The following is a 13,930-nucleotide window of genomic DNA, read 5'->3' on the forward strand; positions in this document are numbered from 1 at the left end:
ACATTTATTTTGAGGAAAATATATATTGAATGTTTCTGGACTGCACGATGCTGCCTTGTTGACAAAATGACCGATCGGCACAGATTACTGTTCGATTTGGAAAGGCGCTCCTCCCTCCCCGCTTTCGTCCGATGACGTCACGGGCATTTGCCCGGTGCCCGCGGCTCAGAATCCGCCCATTGTCACATGGTTTAGAGCCCGGTCTTTATCGAATTCGATTGGTTAAAAAGGCATGGAGCGTGCAAGTTCCTACATTTTTGTTGGATACTGGCGTTGCCTGTCAATTACGTACATTCGTGTCACAAAATGCAACCTCGACAACGATGCGAAACTGTTTACGGTTGCACAGAGTCTACAGTGTTGTGGCTTCTGAATGGATGTGTTTTATCTAGCGAATCTATTGGAAAAGTTATTGTTGAGGTCCGAGCATAACTGAAAAGTCCTTATCGGGGTGTGAGAGCAACTCGATGAACAAATAATTCCGACTAAATGGACACGGGAAAGTGCTGAACATGACTCCATTGGCGCCGCTGTTCTTCCGATACGAACGTTACTGAGTAACTAACGTTAGTTCGAGGTTACCAGACTTCATTCGTCCAGACTTTTTTTTTTTAGACAAAGCCAACTACGGCTACAAGACACTGAATACAGTATTTATTTTCTTGTGAAAATAGTATGAATTTCATCATGAGAGTTCGCTTTAAATTGTAAATGTTCATATTATCTAGCTAGCTAACTGTGCGTTTTAACACGTTAGCCAAGAAGCTAGCTAGCGGTAGCATTTTTTGGTCTGTCATTTACAGTACATGGCATAACGTTACTTGTTTTCTCTGAAATAACTAGTTAGCTATAAAAATGACAACACAAGCAACAGGTATATTGCAGAAATTACAAGTTAACAAATACACCCAGCAATTTAGTTAGGCAATGTTTCTGTTGTCAGACAATTAGTTAACGTTAGCCTAGCAACTTTGGCTTGTTAACGCGTAACGTTCGTTTTGTAAACAGCTCGCTGGACTCTCAACAAGCGGACCGAATTATGCGGGCTTTACATGGAATCTGATTAACAAGCTACACTAGTGGATCCAAAACGGATAATAAGTGTTCTTTAAAGCTTGCGGTTCACTCCATTATTTCAAGTTGGAGAATATTTTGATGCGGCTGGGCTGGGAGACATAGCCTACGTGTGGTAACCTCTGAATCTGTATTTGGTGCACTTGTAAAACATATTTTGACGTTATAGTTTATGCACCACAATGTCGGCTATATCTGCGACTGAGAAAGTGGACGGGTTCACACGAAAATCAATGAGGAAAGCCCAGAAACAGAAGAAATCTCAAGGGTCGTCCCAGTTCCGAACTCAAACTCTTACCGAGCTTTCACCCTTGCCGCAGCTAAAAGGTAAGACCAACTACTAGAGGATTAACAATTCGGCCTGAAATAGTGTCAATGAAAGGGTGGTGGTGTAGTGTTGATACTTTCCCTTTACACCTGCAAACGTGATCAATACCTGACGTACTCAGACATCGATCTGTATAGGGATACAAATGTGTTTGTGGTGAATGCAACGCCGAAGCTATGGGTAGCTAATAACAGTTGCGATGACATGCATATTCAGCTTCTGTTCCTGGGCACCCAGCTGTGATCCGTGTTCAGGTGTGCTCACAAGGACTGAAGTGCAATCCATGTAAATTAGGCTACATTGAGCTGATGAGATTGATCTAATTGCAGAAACTGTTGTAAATTGTACACTGCGTACGTTTTAGTTGGTGCTGATCTCTGTTCTGAAATCTTCTCTCCACCGGTGTCAGTTCCTCCATTCTCAGAAATGGCACCGTTGTTATGCATGGTATCTATTATTTTGACAGAGGGGACTGTGGAGAGACACAGGTACAGATACATGCATACGCACACACATGCTAGCACATGCACTACACAGACGTACATTGTAATATTGTTGTATGGTGGTATTATACATTTTGTATTGTAGATATGTAGTTGTGTAATAATGTTGTACTGTATTATCTTTAGTTTTATGTGTGATGCAAGTGCCTTAATGTGTATGGACCCCAGGAAGTATAGCTAATGGAAATCCCTAATAAATACAAATACATGTTATTCCTGCCAGCTACATATTGTACCATACTACTATCATGATTCACCTGGATATTTGTTGAATAATGAAGTATGTGGTTATTTTCCTGTATGAGACATTTGGTCCTAAGGCCAGACAATTACATTAATGTCTGTTTTGAATACATGCACGCAAGCTACAGAGCTCTCTGTAAACATAGGCCTACTACAGTATTTAATAACTTTATATTTTTTGTTTTGGTAAAGAGAAGCCTGTGTATTAGGGCTCCCAAGTGGCGCAGCAGTCTAAAGCACTGCATCTCAGTGCTAGAGGCCTCACTACAGACACCCTGGTTTGAATACAGGCTGTATCACAACCGGCCGTGATTGGCAGTCCCATAGGGCGGCGCACAATTGGCCCAGCATCATCTGGGTTTGTCCGGGAAAGGCAGTCATTGTAAATAAGAATTTGTTCTTAACTGGCTTGCCTAGTTAAATAAAGGTATTTAAAAAAAAATCTATGTCCCTTTATGAGAATTTCAACCCAGTTGCAGAGAGTGATGTGTTTTGTACACCTTGGCAGCCAGGATAATTGTAATCTGTTCTAGCTACTGTAACTTGTGTTATAGGATATTTCAAGATTGATACTTTTAACAGTTGCCTCTTTCTATAGTCTATAGTCAAATTCCTCAATCCAAAACTGTCAGACACATTGATACCTATGGGGATCAGGTTGCTTCATACTCCAGTATTATTGGAGTTGATGAGAGAGGTTCAGAATACCAGAATCCAAAACACTCTGCACTTTGTTTTTTAAAATCTTCATTCAGGAATTTTGCCAAATTCAGTCTTGGCTACATATCTCAATAACACGTGTGAATTGAGCAACAGTGATGAACTTCCCATTGTCAACTCCACATATTACAAGGTCAAGAGCTTGTTTGTTATCTGATGGGCTCCCACTGTGGATTGTCTGTCCCCGGGTCATGTGTACAGTTCATTATAGGAACTCTCCAAATGTAGCTTAATGGCATCTGTGTTGTAATGACAATTTGATCTTTAATGTTGATGCAGAGTAATAGAGATTTTGGCACAAGCCTGTCTGGGAGAGAAATGTCAATGTATTCAGGAATAACATGTGTCCATAAATTTGAATCAATGTGCTTCCTTTCACCTTAAGAGGCCAGACTCAAAGATTCAAAATTCACCCTGTCCTCACAACTACTGCATGGCATTGTGAAGACTCCTGAAACTTCATTTTCTAAAGCAAAACCTCTCACTGATTTCAGCAGTCAAGTTCAGACAAGTAGCCTTCCAACATGTTGAAATGGTAAGGGAAAAGTGCAGACACACTAAACCTTGAGCCTACATGGCATTGACTTGATTACTGCTGCTTGTGGATTGATGAAATGCTTGACTGGTTGTTATTTGTGAGGTTTTGTCTTTGTTTGGTTAGAAAGGTAATATGCAGTTAGTTATACACTACACTGAATGAAGGCATTGATGGATATTACAGAGTAACGTGTCATAAACGGCCCCACACCAGCGGGGCCGGAAGGACAGGTGCAGAGGGAGAGACCCTAGGGGGCTTTAGGCTGCCCTCAGTGGGGTGGTCTCCCACCAGGCCCCCAGTGTCCGTTTTGGAGCGTGAAGACATGCACTTCGCTTGGAAGCTACTCCGTTGCAATCTAGCGGTGCCAAAAGCCCTGGTCACTCCTAGAAAGCCTATGTAAATTACAATTGCCAGAACAGCCCAGAAAATGAAAATAATTATGGACGTTTTGGGCAGTAAAATGAGATTATTATGATCAAGTTTGATCCCCTCGGTTATTTTAGAGTCACGAAGGTCCTTAGCGAACATTTTTTGTTGTTGGTGCCATTCAGCAATATGGCGCGCTTAAATTCCTGATTGAATTTGTCCATAGGAATACATGGATGACGTCAGCGCTTTCACTATTGGTTTTAATGTCTATGGGGAGCACATGGTAATGGATAAACAAGCTCTTTCTGAATAGAAATGGAACATTTCTATGTTGGCATCAGTATTCATTTGATCATGGAAAGTTCTTAAAATAATTAGTCTAATTGTTATTACCTAGTAGTTATATAGTAGTAGCCTAGTATGTAGTTTCATGGCCCTTTCTATTCTGATAGTTGTAGTCGACCATAACCTCGAGGCTACTTTTGTATTCTTGCGTCTGTGAATGGGTGGCATTTTTTATTAATGACGTCACAGACGGGTTCAGCTCCGGGTGGTGATAATGCTGGCGTGACTTACTGCTTTGAATGGAGGATTGTGTAGAGGGGTTTGGTGTGTGTGTAATATTTATTTATTTTTCTATATTTTCATAAACTGATAAAACACAGGTACAAAATCAAGGTGACTTACAAAGATGAGGCCCAAGTGCAAAAGAGGGTAATGTAGTGTCCACAACTAAATAATCATTGTGGAATCTGAAAAGACACATATCCCAAAAGCATGATGGAGTACTACGTGCACATGCTAACAGAAAATAACCAGGTTGGTAGCTTGCGTGTCATTGTAACAAAGTATTTATAAACAAAACATCTCAAATAAATAGAAAGCCTATTGCATAGATACAATTGTATCATTGATTTTGGCCCTATAGGTCTGACACATTACCTCTTTCAATGAGCTTTCTGTTTTGATAGGGTTATTTTGCTTGCCTAAAAACCTTAAGGCCTACCTATACCTACAATTCTGCAGCCCTGCCCAGACTGGCAAGAGTGGCCCGAAGGGTGTTTAGCATCCCCAGTAGCTCTGTAAGCGCGGAGAGGGTATTCTCCGCTGCTGGCCTACTGTCAAGGCACCATCGCATGAGCCTGAAGCCACAGACTCTGGCCAAACTCGTGTTTCTAAAAGTGAATTCAAAGGTCTAATAAGTCCTTTTATGTTTCATTTTTACTTAATTCTAAGTAAGTCACAGCCTATATGTGCAATTTAGACTATAATGATTTAATACAACAAAATGTTGTTTAAATACTGAGTGCTCAATGTTCCTGCCAGCCTAGTGTCGCACTCGCAAATGCTTCACAATGTATTTCTTTGTAGTCTATGGCCTTGAAATAATTGAGATAATAGGCTAATAATATAGCCTAAATAATTTGTTTGTTTTTTTTAGACTACCTGTCTGGCTCCTGACCTATTATTTAGTGTTTAATATGACATGTAGCCTATTTGAAATGATGAGCGCTTCTTAGTCAACTTTTTGTTTTATAAAAAATATTATCATTATCACAAGTCATATGGTTTGGTTCCAAAACCAAATGGTATGATATGTGGTCACAAAAATAGATGGGTGTTGGTTAAATTGATTTTAATGAATGGAGTGAAGTTGCCGTGAGCAAGGAGCGGTTTCTTCCTGTGAGCAAGGAGCGTTTTTTAGCGGAGCAGTTGGAAAAGACATGGGTTGAATTATCGACTGCTCAAGTCAGCTCACATACTCTGGTACCAAGTACTGTGATGTTTTTTCAGCCTTTCAGACAGAATGACCTGCAGAATGATTGACTGTCCCTGTAAAGCTGTGCAAGAATGCATGCTTATTTGCTGTGAGGAAGGGAGCTAACTGGACATCTTGCTGAGGAGGTGATTGACATGACCGGGATGTGTGTGTCAGACAAGCTTCTGATTCCCCCACCAACTATCTCTCATGCTCCCTTCCTCCCTCTCTCTCTGGAGCAGAGAACTTAGCCTACCTCTTGTGTTGCCTAATCTGTCCGTTCCTCTGACCCCCTTTTGTCCCATCTGTGAGCCTGTAATAGCAGAGCTAGACTAATGCATGAGTGAAATGGGTTGCGCAGAGGAGGAGTAGCTCACCTCTTGTGTTGGTGTAGGCTCTGATGTGTCAAATGAGCAGTGGTTTTTGTGGCAAAGTTCAATTGGGGCAATAATGTATTTGCAGTTAGCCGTGCGTGGGTGTGTGTTTGACTCCCACATAGAGGTTTACCCCATGCTCATTTGATTGCTGACTGTGGTTCCATCTGTGGTTGAAGTCCAAGAAATGGTTCCCGTCTGCTCCCCAGAGGACTCACTCTGGCTCTCCCACTTGTTTCCAATCAACTACTTTTTAAATAACTCACCCAGGTCGATTTGCTGTTTCACTCACATTGAAATATTCCCTGGGTATAAAGATAGGTGGCCTGTTTTGATGTATTTTAAATCCATACTCTTGACAGGAAGCAACGTCATTGTGCAGCTCTGATTTTATAAAATTGTCTTAGCTGTGTCTGCACTGATAGGGGAGCGATAGCTCTGGATTCATACAAATGCCTCTGTCGTGAATAAAAAGTGATTTCCTCTGGAATAGTCCTGAACAATTAGCCCACACACGTGGGCCTATTTCCTAGAACACAAACAGCTTGACATTGCTCATATTTCAATGCATGCTAAAAGGCTTGCCTACACATCTGAACCTTTTTGCATTATAACATATATCCCACAGTCTACGCGTCATGACAATTAGAGGTCGACTGATTCTGATTTTTCAACGCCGATACCGATTATTGGAGGACCAAAAAAAGCAGATACCGATTAATCGGCTATTTTTTAAAAATGTATTTGTATTAATGACAATTACAACAATACTGAATGAACACTTATTTTAACTTAATATAATACATAAATTCAATTTAGCCTCAAATAAATAATGAAACGGGTTCAATTTGGTTTAAATAATGCAAAAACAAAGTGTTGGAGAAGAAAGCTAAAGTGCCATGTAAAAAAGCTAACGTTTATGTTCCTTGCTCAGAACATGAGAACATATGAAAGCTGGTGGTTCCTTTTAACATGAGTCTTCAATATTCCCAGGTAAGAAGTTTTAGGTTGTAGTTATTGTAGGACAATATTTCTCTGACTATTGGATGTTCTTATAGGCACTTTAGTATTGCCAGTGTAACAGTATAGCTTCCATCCCTCTCCTCGCCCCTACCTGGGCTCGAACCAGGAACACAACAGCCACCCTCGAAGCAGCGTTACCCATGCAGAGCAAGGGGAACAACCACTCCAAGTCTCAGAGCGAGTGACGTTTGAAACGCTATTAGCGCGCACCCCGCTAACTAGCTAGCCATTTCACAATGGTTCCACGAGCCTAATCTCAGGAGTTGATAGGCTTGAAGTCATAAACAGCGCAATGCTTGAAGCATTGCAAAGAGCTGCTGGCAAAACGCACAAAAGTGCTGTTTGAATGAATGCTTACGAGCCTGCTGGTGCCAACCATAGCTCAGTCAGACTGCTCTATCAAATCATAGACTTAATTATAACATGATAACACACAGAAATACGAGCCTTAGGTCATTCATATGGTCGAATCCGGAAACTATCGTCTCAAACAAGACGTTTATTCTTTCAGTGAAATACGGAACCGTTCCGTATTTTATCTAACGGATGGCATCCATAAGTCTAAATATTCCTGTTACATTGCACAACCTTCAATGTTATGTCATAATTACGTAAAATCCTGGCAAATTAGGCGGCCCAAACTGTTGCATATACACTGACACTGCGTGCAATGAACACAAGAGAAGTGACAATTTCACCTGGTTAATATTGCCTGCTAACCTGGGTTTCTTTTAGCTAAATTTGCAGGTTTAAAAAATATATACTTCTGTGTATTGATTTTAAGAAAGACATTGATGTTTATGGTTAGTTACACATTGGAGCAACAGGCTCCTCGTGGAGTGCAATGAGAGGCAGGTGGTTAGAGCGTTGGACTAGTTAACTGTAAGGTTGCAAGATTGAATCCTTGAGCTGACAAGGTAAAAATCTGTCGTTCTGCCCCTGATCAAGGCAGTTAACCCACCGTTCCTAGGCAGTCATTGAAAAAAGAATGCGTTCTTAACTGACTTGCCTAGTTAAATAAAGGTGTAAAAATATATTTAAAAAACGGCCAATCAGTGTCCAAAAATACCGATTGTCGATTGTTATGAAAACTTTAAATCGCCCTAATTAATCGGTCGACCTCTAATGACAATAGCCTAAATGCTTTACTGTTACATTTCTCAGCTTGAATCTAGCTATGTTTGTTAGGGCTGGGAATTGTCAGGGACCTCGAGATACAATATTATCTCGATACTTAAGTGCTGATACGATATGTATTGCAATTCTCACAATTCTATATGTATTGTGATTCAATATTGCGATTTGATGTTCCAAACATTTCTCTGTATGTCTGCTGGAGAGAGATGCAAGAGCATGAGAAAATTAGTTTTGATCTATCATGCAAATAAGTGTTGAAAACATGTTGGCTCACTATTTAAAAACATGGAGAAGAAGCTAAAGGATGAAAAAATAATAATACCAGAGTTTTGGTGCAGGTACAACTCCATATTAGGAAGGTGTTCCTAATGTTTTGTTCAGTGTGTGCGTGCCGTACCAGTGAGAAGTTTGGACACCTACTCATTCCTGGGTTTTTCTTGAAAGTAGCCAGCCTTTGCCTTGATGACCGCTTTGCACACTCTTGGCATTCTATCACCAGCTTCATTAGAATGCTTTTCCAACCGTCTTGAAGGAGTTCCCACATATTCTGAGCACTTGTTGGCTACTTTTCCTTCACTCTGCATTCCAGCTCACCCCAAACCATCTTAATTGGGCTGAGTCCAGGTGATTGTGGAGGCCAGGTCATCTGATGCAGCTCTCCATCACTCCAAATAGCCCTTACACAGCCTGGAGGTGTGTTTTGGTACCTTGTCCTGTTGGAAAAACAAATGATAGTCCCTCTAAGCACCAACCAGATGGGATGGCGTATCGCTGCAGAATTGTGTTGTCGTCATGCTGGTTAACTGTGCCATGAATTCTAAATAAATCAGTGTTGCCAGCAAAGCACCATCAAACCACCAGAGATCATCCATTCACCTACTCTGCGTCTCACAAAGACAGGTCGGTTGGAACCAAAAATCTCAAATTTGTGCTCATCAGACTAAAGGACAGATTTCCACCGGTCTAATGTCCTTTGCTTGTGTTTGTTGGCCCAAGCAAGTCTCTTCTTATTGGTGTCCTTTTTAGTAGTGGTTTCTTTGCAGCAATTCAACCATGAAGGCCTGATTCACGCAGTCTCCTCTGAACAGTTGATGTTGAGATGTGTCTGTTACTTGAACTCTGAATCATTTATTTGGGCTGTAATCTGAGGCTGGTAATTCTAATGAATTTATCCTCTGCAGCAGAGGTAGCTCTGTGTCTTCCTTTCCTGTGGTGGTCCTCATGAGAGCCAGTTTTATCATAGCGCTTGATGGTTATTGCGACTGAAAGTTTCTTCAAATGCAAAGTTCTCTACTACATAATGATTGGCTAGAGATAATGCATGAATCACAGTATAACAATCTTGGGAACTGCTACAGCTGTATAGAAGCTCCTCTTCCTTCCTGCATTGGAGATGCTGGAGTGTTTATAGCCCCATGTTGTGTGAAAGATACCGAAATGATGACTCACTGGGAGGCCGGCATGGTTGCCATGGCAGCCAGAAGCGCTGCGAGGTATTTTGCAAAGCATGTTTGACAAATTTGAGATTTTCCCAAAGATAGCTGGCTTCATTTGAAGTCAGACTTCGGAGGTGTTTTAAAGATGGATCTGATCAAAACCCTGCCAGTCTTGAAGCGATTGGTCTTCAGGGGTGTCGAACACGGATTAGTTAGGTCGCTAGCTTAGCTAACTCGTATCCTGCTTTGTCAAATGCACATAGATTGATAGGCTTTGTCATGTGACTTGTTTCCACTGTGTGTTCCAACAGACCGGGAATCAATTCATATTTATTTTTAGATCAAAGGGGTACGGCATGCTGCTTTCATGTAGCTCAGTGGATGAGTCTGTCTCTTTTTATTAATGTGAAAACTGACTCATTTGCAATAGATGCCTGTCAAGTGGTAAATATGAGTGCTCTCTGTCGACCACAACCTACCAGACATCATCGATCACTCGCATCACTTTTATTGTTATCCCATCACAGCCTGGGTGCTATGGCAGGCAACTATGTGTGCACATTCATTCGGAATCGTTCTTTGTGTGTGAGTGCACTCAACCTTGGGTCATGGGATGTGACACTGGGTGTGTAACCACAGGGTTGAGAGATTGCCCTGTTGATGATTATGTAATAGTAGAGCAATACAAATGTAAAGCTTATAGCTTTTTACTAGTACTAAATGTAATAAGTTAATCGGCTGATAGGCCAGACTGAACAATGCGAAACACCATGCATTTTATTTCCCCCAGGTGATTAGTTGAGTATGGGACATGATCTGGTATGCAGTCTAGTGGTGTAATATCATGTCTCACTCTACAGGAGGCCAGACCTCTAAGCACAGCCCCGGCCCCCTCAGTCTGTCCGGCTGATAGACCTCTTTCTCAGAACACAGTAACACCTACTCAAGTGACACCGTGTCCCATGGACGGAACCGCTGTAACGTGAGTAAAAGACCCCTGTGCTACAGTTACTGGGCGACCGGTGGGAGTAACACTTTCAGGACACAAATTGTTATGCCCAAAATAAACCTAATGAAAATGATTGCCATTCCTTCCAGGTTATCTTTTTTTCCTTTTAAACATCACTGGACTGTGTAAAAGCTCTGGCCAGTCCCTTATGAAGCCCAGGGTTTTGTTTGTTGTGTTGAGTTTTTTATATATTAGAAACCAGGCTGTGGGGAACCTGCTGAGAGTCCACTGGTTGTATGTGTGGATCCTTAGTTTGCACTGACTCACTCTCCAGTACATTATAGCGTAGAATAAGTAATGATTAGCAATTACAGTGAGTGATTGAAGGGAGCATATTCTTTAGAACATATTGAACAGATGTTTAGAGTAAATAGAATTTTGTGGGATCACACCTGCAGTTGAGCCTTTTTTTTACACTTTGCAATCTCAAGACCTATTACATGATCAGTTATGCTGTCATTTCACCATATTCATATAACTCTAGAGTTCTTCCTTTGTTAGAAGCCAACCAATGTCTTGAGATTTCTGCTAATTCTCCTCTCCTGTTCTTGCCTGTATTACTCAAGTTAGATATAAAAGAGCAGTCGGCACCAGGCCCGCTAGCTAGGCCTCCTGTTTTTGTAGCAAAACTGTTTAATCTGCTCATTGACAGCTGTTTTATGTTTTCGTCACATGCTCAGCCGGCATCATTCGCCACCCAAACAGTTTAATAGCTGCCGCTGCAGCGGCAGCCTGTCAGGGGTTGTGCGGTATCAATTGCCATGCATTAATCTCACATTTAGCCTAGCCTACACAAGGTCCTTTTTTCCATATCAAATTGTATTTGTCACATGCGCCGAATGCAACAGTGAAATGCTTACTTCCAAGCCCTTAACCAAAATGCAGTTTTAAGAAAAAAAGTGTTAAAGTATTTACTCAAATAAACTGAAGTAAAAAAATGAGTCAATGTGCGGTTAGGTTAGTTGAGGTATTTGAGGTAATATGTAGGTAAAGTGACTGCATTGATAATAAACAGAGAGTAGCAGCAGCGTAAAAATGGTGGTGGGGGACAATGCAAATAATCTGGCTAGCCATTTGATTAGCTGTTCAGGAGTCTTATGGCTTGGGCGTAGAAGCTGTTAAGAAGCCTTTTGGACCTAGACTTGGCGCTCCGGTACAGTTTTCCGTGCGGTAGCAGAGAGGACAGTCTATGACTAGGGTAGCTGGAGTCTTTGGCAATTTTTTTGGGCCTTCCTCTGACACCGCCTGGTGTAGAGTTCCTGGAGGGCAGGAATCTAGGCCCAGTGATGTACTGGGCCATACACACTACCCTCTGCAGTGCCTTGCAGTTGGAGGCAGAGCAGTTGCCATACAGGCAGTGATGCAACCAGTCAGGATGCTCTCGGGTGCAGCTGTATAACTTATTTTCAGTCTCCTGAAGGGGAATAGGTGTTGTGCCCTTTTCATAACTTCCTTTGTGTGTTTGGACCATGATAGATAGTTTGTTGGTGATGTGGACACCAGGAACAACCTGCTTCACTACAGCTCCGTTGATGAGAAGGGGGTGTGCTCGGGCCTATTTTTCCCTGTAGTCCACAATCATCTCCTTTGTCTTGATCACGTTGAGGGAGAGGTTGTCTCTGACCTCCCTATAGGCTGTCTTATCGTTGTCGGTGATCAGGCCTACCACTGTTGTGTCGTTGGCAAACTTAATGATGTTGTTGGAGTTGTGCTTGGCCATGCAGTCATGGGTGAACAGGGAGTACAGGAGGGGACTGAGCACGCACCCCTGAGGGGCCCCTGTGTTGACGATCAGCGTGGCAGATGTGTTGTTACGTACCCTTATCACCTGCGGCCCAGTTGTCCAGGATCCGGTTGTAGAGGGTGGTGTTTAGTCCCAGGGTCCTTAGCTTAGTGATGAGCTTTGTGGGCACTCTGGTGTTGAATGCTGACCTGTAGTCAATGAATAGCATTGTCACGTAGGTGTTCCTTTTGTCCAGGTGGGAAAGGGCAGTGTGGAGTGCAATAGAGATTGCACCATCTGTGGATCTGTTGGGGTGGTATGCAAATTGGAGTGTGTCTAGGGTTTCTGGGATAATGGTGTTGATGTGAGCCATGACTAGCCTTTCAAAGCACTTCATGGCTACAAAAGTCAATGCTTCAGGTCAGTAGTCATTTAGGCAGGTTATCTTGGTGTTTTTGGGCACAGGTACTATGGTGGTCTGCTTGAAACATGATGGTATGACAGACTCTGTCAGAGTCCGGTTGAAAATGTCAGTGAAGACCCTTTGCCAGTTGGTCAGCGCATGCTCGCAGTACACGTCCTTGTAATTAGTCTGGCCCTGCGGTCTTGTGAATGTTGACCTGCTTAATGGTCTTGCTCACATCGGCTACGGAGAGTGTGATCACACGTTCGTCCGGAACAGCATGCATGCTTCAGTGTTGCTTGCCTCGACGCAAGCATGGAAGTTACTTAACTTGTCTGATAGGCCTGTGTCACTGGGCAGCTCGAGTCACTGCTTCCCGTTGTAGTCAGTAATAGTTTGCCAGCCCTGGCACATCCGACGAGTGTTGGAGCCATTGTAGTGCGATTCGATCTTAGTCCCCTATTGGCGCTTTTCCTGTTTGTTGGAGGGCATAGCGGAACTGCTTATAACTTTTCGGGTTAGAGTCCCGCTCCGTGAAAGCGGAAGCTCAACCTTTAGAGGTAGACCCTCCCTCTGCTTTGAGAGACACAGCTGCATGTGAGCTAAGATAGTTAACTTTTGCAGGGACATATACAGGATGCTACCCTCCACAACATAACCTTCACTCCAGATCAAAACTCCAAACCTACAACCTAATTTGGCACAAAATAACCTGGAAAGAATAATTATATCAAGGATTCCTTTTTCCAAGCTATACAGAGGGTGCTCTGGCAAACAAAGTCCTGAGAACCTGGAACTGAGACAGACCAGATACAACTTCAATTAGCACTGAGGTGTGAAATGAAAGGTGTCGAAGCCTTTGAGCCCAACAAATGGGTAGGCTAGCCCACTCAAATCCAGAGGCCTTTGAAGCTGTTCAGAGACTATATTCTACAAGAAATCATCTCCAGAAATAAAAGCTTCTCCCAAGTGGATGTGACACCTACCCTCGTTGCCTGCTGCACTGCTGCTTGGATTCCACTTGGCGATCTGTTCACTGTCTGCCCTGACTTGTGTACCCCACCCCCTCCTCCTCTCCCGAGCTTTCGCTCGCCTCCAGCTCACAGGCACTGTTGGAGCGAGTGACTCTGAACTTACAATGGCTAGCCCTAAGTCATTATGTTTGTTTTCTTGTGCATCTTGCTATTTGCCTCATGACTCCTGGATGCTTTGTTGACTATGGACTTCCTTGTTTTTCCCAACCTTGGGACAGACTATGTCTGTTCCCACACACTCAGGACTCCGACTCTGT

General features: G+C 42.6%; 1 protein-coding gene across 1 annotated transcript in view; it reads left to right on the plus strand.

Moving 5' to 3' along the window:
- Window positions 1-290: 290 nt before the first annotated feature.
- LOC112217429 (serine/threonine-protein phosphatase 2A 56 kDa regulatory subunit alpha isoform) overlaps window positions 291-13,930 on the plus strand; it is a 125,681-nt gene continuing 112,041 nt past the window's right edge. Inside the window, exon 1 of the mRNA XM_042300620.1 lies at window positions 291-1,401. Within this exon, the coding sequence (XP_042156554.1) occupies window positions 1,257-1,401 (145 nt within the window). The 5' untranslated portion in view covers window positions 291-1,256. The remainder of the gene's footprint in view (window positions 1,402-13,930) is intronic.

Source organism: Oncorhynchus tshawytscha, linkage group LG18 (genome assembly GCF_018296145.1).
Source record: "Oncorhynchus tshawytscha isolate Ot180627B linkage group LG18, Otsh_v2.0, whole genome shotgun sequence".
NCBI classification, from domain to species: Eukaryota; Metazoa; Chordata; class Actinopteri; order Salmoniformes; family Salmonidae; genus Oncorhynchus; species Oncorhynchus tshawytscha.